Here is an 11663-nt window from a genome sequence, read left to right as displayed (position 1 = left end):
AAGCGGTTTGAATTTAATTAACTTTTGATTTAAAAAAGCTAAGTGAAAGAAAGGTAAGTTTAATGACTTGAGATAATAAAATTTTGTTCTTTACTTTAACAGACATTCAAAATATGTCATCAATTTCTTCTGAAGGTAGTAATTCCACTCGGGAAGCCTCCCTATCTCAAAAGCACGTGAGTTGAATCATTCCAGTGTGTATCTATGATATATATTGAAGTATAATACTTTATAATTGTGTTATTTATTAGCAACGACTCCAAGCAGATAAAACTTTCAAAACTTATCGCAAAGAAAACAAAGTTCCTCCTGTAACTGCAAAAGTTAAAGCTGTGAAAAGTGGAACAAAGAAAGTCAAAGCAGCTGTTCCTGAGTTCCACAACAGAAGCTAGTTTTAAAACCTACAAAGAAAAAACAAGATAAGAAAATTGGATTAGCTGCTGAAGTTCGTAGACCATTGCCCTTTATAACTAAGACTAACTTATACGATGAACATTGGGTCACAAAACAAGAAAGAAGTAAGTTAATATGACACTGTTGCTATAGTAATAGTAATTATATATTCTCTAATATATGTGCATCTCATTAGGCTTTATAAAGTGGCTCAAACTTTATTCTGGCTCCCACTGATCACTATGGTAATATTCTACCTACTCAAGGAAAATCAAGTATGTAGTTTTATAATCTTTGCTGTGTTATGTCAATGATGTCAATCTCCCAGTTTCTCAAGTAGAGTCCCTCACATTTGATGAGGTGTCCACGTCTTCAGATAATAGCTCTCGTCCATTAACAGTTCCTATTCATTTGTCACAGAGAAGACTGCTTTCAAGATGGAGACAGGTAGAAAATTAGTAAAACCGATATATTTTGTTATTTTTTTTTTTTAGGCTGCCAGCAGTGTCTTTCAGTCTGAGCCCTATACTCATGTTATGTCACGATTAGAGATTGAGATTGAGTCTGGAAGATTGGCCATACGATGCGATCGTAGTCCTCACTCTGATGTTGGTGCACGAGAAGCTCTTCTTCAAATGCTTCTTAGTTACAACCCTATCTGGTTAAAATTAGGTCTTGAAGTATGTCCTCTGGAACAGATGAATGGATGGATTGATTGATAGATAGTTTGAATAGATAAAAAGACAATGAACTAATGTATTTATTTCTATTCTTTTAGACAATATTTGGAGAAGAAATTGTTGTAATTAACAATCAACAAAGTCTTTCACAAGTTCTCTCACTTTATATACAGTCGCGATTACTTAACAATCATCAAATAGCAGACCAGTATTATCAACCAACTGTACTAGGACACTATGGACAAGGTACTTATATTAAAATGAATTATAAATAATAAACACTTTTATTGTAGGTTTTAATGAAGCTCTTTGTCAGTTTATTTTAAAGAAATTTCTGTTACTTATTTTACTGTTGGATAAAGCTAAACTTACTCGACTTATTGATCATAATCCTTGTCTGTTTGTCAAAGATGCTCAAATCAAGGTACATTAACTTAGAACAATTGACTAATCTACAGTAATATTAATTGCTATTTTTTATTAGTTTTTAAGACTCATTCTTAGATAATCCTTTTTCCTTTTATAATTGGCATGCTTTGATAGAAACATTTTTCTACTAAATGTGAAGAATTTTTGTCATTTTCTACATATTTTAGTTTGAAACAAAATTGAAAACATAATGCTACAAATAATGATTTTGATGGGGCTAATTTGATTTATTAAATTGTATGGATTACTAGTTCTGTGGTTTTTGTGGTTCAGTAGTCTTTCAAAACATGCTGATTATGCATGGAACTGAACAATACATATGAATTCAATATTTGATAGGATTTGACATTGTTTCAGACAAATTTGGAATGGTTATAACAATAAATGGTTTCCTTTCTTTATTTTAGTCAAGTCGGGAGATGTTGCTAAGTTTTTCACGTAACTTCTTATCAGGAGAGGGAGACTTAACTCGTCACCTCCAACACTTGGGGTATTCAGTCTCTCATGTACAGGTACATTACACACATATATTGTTACATACAATCACTTCTAATGTCTTGTAGTCTTCATTGGATGAGTTTGACTATACAGTGACTAATTTGGCCACTGATCTTCAAGATGGTTTAAGATTAACGTAAGCCGCATAATAGTAGTATATATTGTAGTTATATTGATGTTTATAGGAGGTTAGCTGAAATATTAACAGGAGAATGGAAGTTTTCAGAACTACTAAGAACCCCAGCTACCACAAAGATGCAGGTATAGAATATATATGTTGTACATTGCGTGTATAAGTTTGTTGTGTTACACACAGAAACTACATAATGTAGAGATTGCTTTAAAATCTTTCTCTAATTATTTGAACATACCTGCTGGAACTACAACTCAAAGTATTGTTGAAGGACATCGAGAGAAGACATTAACTCTGCTATGGGCTATTATATTCCACTTCAAAGTACATCTAACATTTTTTTACACTTCCTTGAGTTTATTCTTAACAGGTAAAGCTTAAATTGAATATGCAAGATTTGCAAGAGGAGATAAATTATCTGTCTCATCAGAAGACACACCCCATAGCCTCAGAGTTCTATAATCCTCGTCGTTCCTCAATTGAAGCAAATATCTTTTTCCAAGCAACTGAGCTAAGCCTCTTGTTAAAATGGTGTAGAGTTGTTGGTAGAATTTATGGTGTACCAGTAAGTAATGGTATTGAGTGGATTTTAAATTTTTGTCTGTTTTTTTAGGTCAATAATTTCAATTCTTCTTTCTCTGATGGTCGTCTCTTATGCTATTTAATACACCATTATCAACCAGGGGTCCTTCCTCATGAGTTAATTTCTAACGAGACAACTTTATCTCAATCTTTAATGGCTAACCCTCCTCTCTCCACTCGTGGCTGAACCTATGGAAGAAGATTTCACTACTGGCTGGATAGCTAGCTTTAGTCCTAGTCAGTGTATTGTGTATTAATATGTCAGTATTTAAAATATTATAATACTTAGCTACTGGTAGAAATAAAGAGAAGGAACGATTATTAGCTAATGAGAAAAGTAACTTCAAACTGTTGGCACAGAAGGTATATTCATCACTAATAGTTCTCAATGTACTAGTATAATATATATTGTAGTTACCTTTACTTGGAAGTGTTCCATTGATGGTACATTTTAAAGACATGTCTAACACACTACCAGATGAAAAGGTAATAGACTCAACAATTTAACATTATAAAACTATTTGACTAATTCTGAATTATTTGTGTGTAATAACAAATTTTTGATATTCTTATTTTTATTTTCAGGTTGTCATAGCTTTTGTTTCTTATCTTTGTCATCGACTTTTGTTACTAAGGAAAGAGACTCGTTCTGCTGTTATACTTCAAAGAGCTTGGAGAAGAATACAATCTAAAAGAAAGGAGATGCTTCATTTGGGTAAGAACAAATACATCAACAATATTATTACTTTTCACTTCATACTTTGTAGATAATTAAAATAGAAGCTACAGTTATTATTCAAGTAAGTATTCTAGTTTACATACTCATGATCAAATTTAAGAGCCAAACAATTTTACTATTTATTATGATTTCTTTATTTTCTATTAGGCTCATGTGAGGGGATTTCTTACAAGAAAGAAGTTCCTACATTTTCGTTCGTCTGTTGTCTCTGTTCAAAGACTCTGAGAGCTACAAAAGAGATGGAAAGAGAAAGAAATGTTTTTCTTGGTAAGAAAAGAGCAGCCTGCATTATTCAACGAGCTTTTAAGTCTTGGAAACTCTTCAAGAGAGAGCACGCTGCCACAATTATTCAAACTAATTACAGAGGTTATGTTGTGCGCAGAGTATATTGTGAACAAAAGAGAGCTGTGTGCGTTATTCAGAAATTTTGGAGGTCCTGGCATGCTCATAAATTACAGAGACAAGCTGCTGTTACCATCCAGTCAAATTATAGAGCCTTTAAACAGCGTTGTCAGTATAAAGCAATACTTCAAGCAATAGTTATTATTCAAACTCACTTCAGGGCCCTCTTATTAGCACGTGAAGAAAGGTCAAACTATCTCAGACAAAGACAAGGTTGTATTGTACTTCAAAGAGCTGTAGACAGTTTTTATTAGCTAGAGCTAACAAAAGATTGACTGCTACTATCAAAATACAATCAACATACAAAGCATTTAGACAGAGGAAACAATACCTTATAATACTAAAAAGTGTTAGAACCATACAATCTTATATTAGAGCCACACTTACTGCTAAACAACAGAGGGTTGCATATCTTAAACTCAGAGCCTCAGTGATAGTTTTGCAATCTTACATGCGTCGATGGCAAGTACAGAAAATGATGGCAACAATGCATAACGCAGCCGCTACTATACAGGCCTCATATAGAGGTCATCTTCAGAAGGAGCATTATAGTCATGTTAAGCAAAGTGTTAGGTTACTGCAAGTATACTGGAGGGCTACTCTGTTAGCAAGACAGACTAAGAGAGAGTATTTGAATCTTAAAGAGTCTGCTGTAGTGATTCAAGCTCATTTCAGAAGGTGGCAGGTTCAGAGGGAGATAACTCGACAACATCAAGCAGCTACAATCATTCAATCATGGATACATCGCTATAACCAGAGAAAACAGTACCTCACTTTAAAACACAGTGTCATTGTACTACAGATGTATTGGAGAGCTACTTTAGCTTGTAAGAAAGAAAGGATGACCTATTGTAGGATGAAGGAGGCAGCAGTTGTCATTCAAAGTTATGCTAGATGTTGGCAAGTACAACGTATGATAGCTAAACAGCATAGAGCAGCAATTTTAATACAAGCACATGTAAGAGGTCATCTTGTTAGAAAACAGTACACTCATTTAAAGAGTTGTACAATAACATTACAGAAGTACTGGAGAGCTAAACTATTAGCTAATAGACAAAGGAAAGCTATATTGAATTAAAGCAAGCAGTAGTTGTCCTTCAGTCTCATTACAGGAGATATCAAGTACAAAAAATGCTAGCCAAACAAAACAGAGCAGCAACTATACTACAGTCACATGTAAGAGGTCATCTTCAGAAGAAGCATTATAGTCATGTTAAGCAGAGTGTTAGGTTACTACAAGTATACTGGAGGGCTACTCTGTTAGCAAGACAGACTAAGAGAGAGTATTTGAATCTTAAAGAGTCTGCTGTAGTGATTCAAGCTCATTTCAGAAGGTGGCAGGTTCAGAGGGAGATAACTCGACAACATCAAGCAGCTACAATCATTCATCATGGATACGTCGCTATAACCAGAGAAAACAGTACCTCACTTTAAAACACAGTGTCATTGTACTACAGATGTATTGGAGAGCTACTTTAGCTTGTAAGAAAGAAAGGATGACCTATTGTAGGATGAAGGAGGCAGCAGTTGTCATTCAAAAGTTATGCCAGATGTTGGCAAATACAACATATGATAGCTAAACAGCATAGAACAGCAATTTTAATACAAGCACATGTAAGAGGCCATCTTGTTAGAAAACAGTACACTCATTTAAAGAGTTGTACAATAACATTACAGAAGTACTGGAGAGCTACACTATTAGCTAATAGACAAAGGAAAACATATATGGAATTAAAGCAAGCCATAGTTGTCCTTCAGTCTCATTACAGAAGATATCAAGTACAAAAAATGCTAGCCAAACAAAACAGAGCAGCAACTATACTACAGTCACATGTAAGAGGTCATCTTCAGAAGAAGCATTATAGTCATGTTAAGCAAAGTGTGTGGTTACTGCAAGTATACTGGAGGGCTACTCTGTTAGCAAGACAGACTAGGAGAGAGTATTTGAATCTTAAAAAGTCTGCTGTAGTGATTCAATCTCATTTCAGAAGGTGGCAGGTTCAGAGGGAGATAACTCGACAACATCAAGCAGCTACAATCATTCAATCATGGATACGTCGCTATAACCAGAGAAAACAGTACCTCACTTTAAAACACAGTGTCATTGTACTACAGATGTATTGGAGAGCTACTTTAGCTTGTAAGAAAGAAAGGAAAACCTATTGTAGGATGAAGGAGGCAGCAGTTATCATTCAAAGTTATGCTAGATGTTGGCAAGTACAACGTATGGTAGCTAAACAGCACAGAGCAGCAATTTTAATACAAGCACATGTACGAGGTCATCTTGTTAGAAAACAGTACACTCATTTAAAGAGTTGTACAATAACATTACAGAAGTACTGGAGAGCTACACTATTAGCTAATAGACAAAGGAAAGCATATATGGAATTAAAACAAACAGTAGTTGTCCTTCAATCTCATTACAGAAGATACCAAGTACAAAAAATGCTAGCCAAACAAAACAGAGCAGCAACTATACTACAGTCACATGTAAGAGGTCATCTTCAGAAGAAGCATTATAGTCATGTTAAGCAGAGTGTTAGGTTACTACAAGTATACTGGAGGGCTACTCTGTTAGCAAGACAGACTAAGAGAGAGTATTTGAATCTTAAAGAGTCTGCTGTAGTGATTCAAGCTCATTTCAGAAGGTGGCAGGTTCAGAGGGAGATAACTCGACAACATCAAGCAGCTACAATCATTCAATCATGGATACGTCGCTATAACCAGAGAAAACAGTACCTCACTTTAAAACACAGTGTCATTGTACTACAGATGTATTGGAGAGCTACTTTAGCTTGTAAGAAAGAAAGGAAAACCTATTGTAGGATGAAGGAGGCAGCAGTTGTCATTCAAAGTTATGCTAGATGTTGGCAAGTACAACGTATGATAGCTAAACAGCATAGAGCAGCAATTTTAATACAAGCACATGTAAGAGGTCATCTTGTTAGAAAACAGTACACTCATTTAAAGAGTTGTACAATAACATTACAGAAGTACTGGAGAGCTACACTATTAGCTAATAGACAAAGGAAAACATATATGGAATTAAAGCAAGCAGCAGTTGTCCTTCAGTCTCATTACAGAAGATACCAAGTACAAAAAATGCTAGCCAAACAAAACAGAGCAGCAACTATACTACAGTCACATGTAAGAGGTCATCTTCAGAAGAAGCATTATAGTCATGTTAAAGCAGAGTGTTAGGTTACTGCAAGTATACTGGAGGGCTACTCTGTTAGCAAGACAGACTAGGAGAGAGTATTTGAATCTTAAAAAGTCTGCTGTAGTGATTCAAGCTCATTTCAGAAGGTGGCAGGTTCAGAGGGAGATAACTCGACAACATCAAGCAGCTACAATCATTCAATCATGGATACGTCGCTATAACCAGAGAAAACAGTACCTCACTTTAAAACACAGTGTCATTGTACTACAGATGTATTGGAGAGCTACTTTAGCTTGTAAGAAAGAAAGGAAAACCTATTGTAGGATGAAGGAGGCAGCAGTTATCATTCAAAGTTATGCTAGATGTTGGCAAATACAACGTATGGTAGCTAAACAGCACAGAGCAGCAATTTTAATACAAGCACATGTAAGAGGTCATCTTGTTAGAAAACAGTACACTCATTTAAAGAGTTGTACAATAACATTACAGAAGTACTGGAGAGCTACACTATTAGCTAATAGACAAAGGAAAACATATATGGAATTAAAACAAGCAGTAGTTGTCCTTCAATCTCATTACAGAAGATACCAAGTACAAAAATGCTAGCCAAACAAAACAGAGCAGCAACTATACTACAGTCACATGTAAGAGGTCATCTTCAGAAGAAGCATTATAGTCATGTTAAGCAGAGTGTTAGGTTACTACAAGTATACTGGAGGGCTACTCTGTTAGCAAGACAGACTAAGAGAGAGTATTTGAATCTTAAAGAGTCTGCTGTAGTGATTCAAGCTCATTTCAGAAGGTGGCAGGTTCAGAGAGAGATAACTCGACAACATCAAGCAGCTACAATCATTCAATCATGGATACGTCGCTATAACCAGAGAAAACAGTACCTCACTTTAAAACACAGTGTCATTGTACTACAGATGTATGGAGAGCTACTTTAGCTTGTAAGAAAGAAAGGAAACCTATTGTAGGATGAAGGAGGCAGCAGTTGTCATTCAAAGTTATGCTAGATGTTGGCAAGTACAACGTATGATAGCTAAACAGCATAGAGCAGCAATTTTAATACAAGCACATGTACGAGGTCATCTTGTTAGAAAACAGTACACTCATTTAAAGAGTTGTACAATAACATTACAGAAGTACTGGAGAGCTACACTATTAGCTAATAGACAAAGGAAAACATATATGGAATTAAAGCAAGCAGCAGTTGTCCTTCAATCTCATTACAGAAGATACCAAGTACAAAAAATGCTAGCCAAACAAAACAGAGCAGCAACTATACTACAGTCACATGTAAGAGGTCATCTTCAGAAGAAGCATTATAGTCACATTAAGCAGAGTGTTAGGTTACTGCAAGTATACTGGAGGGCTACTCTGTTAGCAAGACAGACTAGGAGAGAGTATTTGAATCTTAAAGAGTCTGCTGTAGTGATTCAAGCTCATTTCAGAAGGTGGCAGTTCAGAGGGAGATAACTCGACAACATCAAGCAGCTACAATCATTCAATCATGGATACGTCGCTATAACCAGAGAAAACAGTACCTCACTTTAAAACACAGTGTCATTGTACTACAGATGTATTGGAGAGCTACTTTAGCTTGTAAGAAAGAAAGGATGACCTATTGTAGGATGAAGGAGGCAGCAGTTATCATTCAAAGTTATGCTAGATGTTGGCAAATACAACGTATGTAGCTAAACAGCACAGAGCAGCAATTTTAATACAAGCACATGTAAGAGGTCATCTTGTTAGAAAACAGTACACTCATTTAAAGAGTTGTACAATAACATTACAGAAGTACTGGAGAGCTACACTATTAGCTAATAGACAAAGGAAAACATATATGGAATTAAAGCAAGCAGCAGTTGTCCTTCAATCTCATTACAGAAGATACCAAGTACAACAGTATATAGCTATACAACACAGTGCAGCTATGACAATTCAAGCTAATGTTAGAGGCTACTTAGTTAGAACAAGTTATTTGGCTCTGAAAAAAATTGTCCAAACTCTCCAAACATATTGGAAAGCTATGCTTTTAGCTAGACGACAGAGAAAACGATATCTTGAAATGAAACAGGCAGCCATTGTTATTCAGTCCCACTTTAGAAGATGGCAAGTTGAGCAACAAGTTAAACTGCAACACACTGCAGCTATAGTTCTACAATCGCATTATAGAGCATACGTTACTAGAAAGTATTTCCTAGTCTTAAAGACAGCTACCATACTTATTCAAACATATTGGAGAGCTACCCTTGTGGCTCGTACTCAACATCAGAAGTATTTAGAAATGAAATATGCTGCTAGAGTTATTCAGACCTCTTATCGTCACTATAGAAAATATAAAGCTGCCATTTGTATACAAGCATATGTTAAAGCATTTTTAACTCGACAACAATACATGAGACTTAAAAATGCTGCCATAATCATACAAGCTAGATGGAGAGCACAACTAGCTATGAGGCAGACCAGAACAGAATACCTAATGATCTATGATTGTATTGTCTTCCTTCAAGCTTGCACGAGACGACAGTTAGCTCTAAAACGTTATCAAGCTTTGCGTCAAGCTTCCATAACTCTACAAGCTCACACGAGAGGCTACTTAACTCAGAAAGTATACAAATCACAGAAACAAGCAGCTATTAAGATCCAGTCGTGTTTGAGAGGATACTGGACGCAAAGAAACTATCAACAAATGAGAAAGGCAGCCATTACTGTACAATCTGTCTATAGAGGACACTTGATTCGACAGCAGGTCTTGCATTGGCATAATGCAGCAACAGTTATACAAAGAGCGTATCATCAATACAGAGCCTATAAATTATATCATGCTGCTACTGTCATTCAGACTGTTTATCGTGGCTACATCTGCTGGAGAGATTTTCATAACATGAAACAGTTTGCGATTGTTCTTCAACGTAACATTAGACGATACCAAACTCTAAAGCGCCACATTGCTTCCACGAGAATCCAAACAGCATGGCGGCGATATAAAGCACTTACCATCTACAATGAACTTAGATCAGCTTCCATTCTTATACAAGCTATATGGAGAGGTTACTCAGCTCAGAAACGTTATAATAGAATACAACAGGCTGTCCTTATTGTACAATCCTATTATCGAATGTATCGAGTACAACAAGAAATAGCCTTAATGCACAAAGCAGCTGTCTGTATACAATCAATATGGAGAGGCTATTCAATCAGACTTACTAACAAGAAGCAACATGCTGCTACACTCATACAATCTCAAGTGAGGGGTTTCTTAGCTCAAAAGATCATACTGTAGACAGCGCAATGCAGCAATAACAATACAACAAGCTTATAGACAGCATTGTCTATTTAAGAGGATTCTGCTGCCATTATAATACAGTCTCATTGGAGAGTTATGTGCAAAGACAGTCCTACTCCAGACTGAAGCTAGCATCATTGTTTATTCAAGCTTGGTACAGAATGGTCACTGCCAGGAGAAAGTACATAGCCATGAAATCAGCAGCCACTGTTATACAGGCTAACATTCGTATGAGTTTAGCTAGATTAGCTTATAGGAAGACAATACAAGCTATAGTCATTATACAAAGAAAATGGCAGTCACATTACAACAAGCGTCAAGTTGCTGCTACTATCATTCAAAGTGCAGTACGAGGCTACATACAAAAAAAGTGTTATAAACAATTAGTTCAAGCTACCATCATCATTCAGTCTTATACTAGAATGTACCAAACTCGACAGCATTATATCCAATGGAGGAATGCTACAATTGTACTACAAGCTGTCTGGCGAGGATACAGTCAGTATAGAAGTTACCATATCACCAAACAAGCCAGTATTGTCATTCAACGTCATTGGAGAGCTCTTATAATGGGTAGACAAGTAAGAGAAGAGTACCAGCAATGCAACATGCAATTCTTACTCTTCAAAGTTACATACGAGGCTATCAAGTACGCAAGACAATCGTCATGTCACAAAGCTGCTACTGTGATACAGAAGGCTTATCGTCACAGACTGACCTTACTTCATCATTCAGCTACAATAATTCAGGCATACTATAAATGTTATAAAACAAGGAAGTCTTACAATAACATTAAACATGTAATTATGACTATACAACGTTATTACAGAGCATTTGTACTTGGTCGTAAAGTGCGTCAATTATATCTACAAAGGAGAGCTAATATCATCACAGTACAAGCTGTCATTCGAGGCTGGTTAGTTTGCAAACACTTAAAGACAGCTCATCATGCTGCAGTAACCTTACAAAAGAATGTTAGACGATATCAAGCAATGCAACGTTATTGCATCATAAAAGAGGCTACTATTACTATACAAAGGTATACAAGAGGATACTTTGCCAGGTGCAATTATCAGATCATGTATCGTGCCAATATAGAGAATACAGCCAGCAGTTTAATTCAAGCACACATCAAAGGTTATCTAACTAGATCAAGTTACCTGGCAACTAAACAAGCAGCAATCATCATTCAGAAAATTATCGTTGCTATAGAGCTGTTCAACAGTACCAGTACATGCAATCAACTATTGTGAAGTTACAGGCAATAGTAAGAGGGTTTCTAGCTCACCGACATTACACTCAAATCTTATCAGCTACTAGAGTTCTTCAAGTGAGGCTTCGTGCAACTCTTTAGC

The 11663-nt window shown here is 36.0% G+C and overlaps 1 protein-coding gene across 1 annotated transcript; it reads left to right on the top strand.

The window, feature by feature from the left end:
* Positions 1–488: 488 nt before the first annotated feature.
* Positions 489–9732, top strand: LOC121366246 (abnormal spindle-like microcephaly-associated protein homolog; the record flags this gene model as incomplete). The annotated part of the gene is made up of 15 exons (XM_041490765.1): positions 489–518; positions 888–1073; positions 1172–1319; positions 1367–1497; positions 1910–2014; positions 2066–2136; positions 2186–2261; positions 2317–2457; positions 3130–3201; positions 3301–3430; positions 4111–4322; positions 6191–6346; positions 8160–8261; positions 8471–8665; positions 8794–9732. Coding segments are annotated over exons 1-15 (2694 nt in total), but the record flags the coding sequence as incomplete, so codon positions are not given.
* Positions 9733–11663: the final 1931 nt, after the last annotated feature.

The sequence above is a fragment of the Gigantopelta aegis genome, unplaced genomic scaffold, assembly GCF_016097555.1.
Source record: "Gigantopelta aegis isolate Gae_Host unplaced genomic scaffold, Gae_host_genome ctg5083_pilon_pilon, whole genome shotgun sequence".
In the NCBI taxonomy this organism is placed as follows: Eukaryota; Metazoa; Mollusca; class Gastropoda; order Neomphalida; family Peltospiridae; genus Gigantopelta; species Gigantopelta aegis.
The sequence above is the reverse complement of the archived record's forward strand: the minus strand, read 5'-3'. Positions and strand labels throughout refer to the sequence as shown.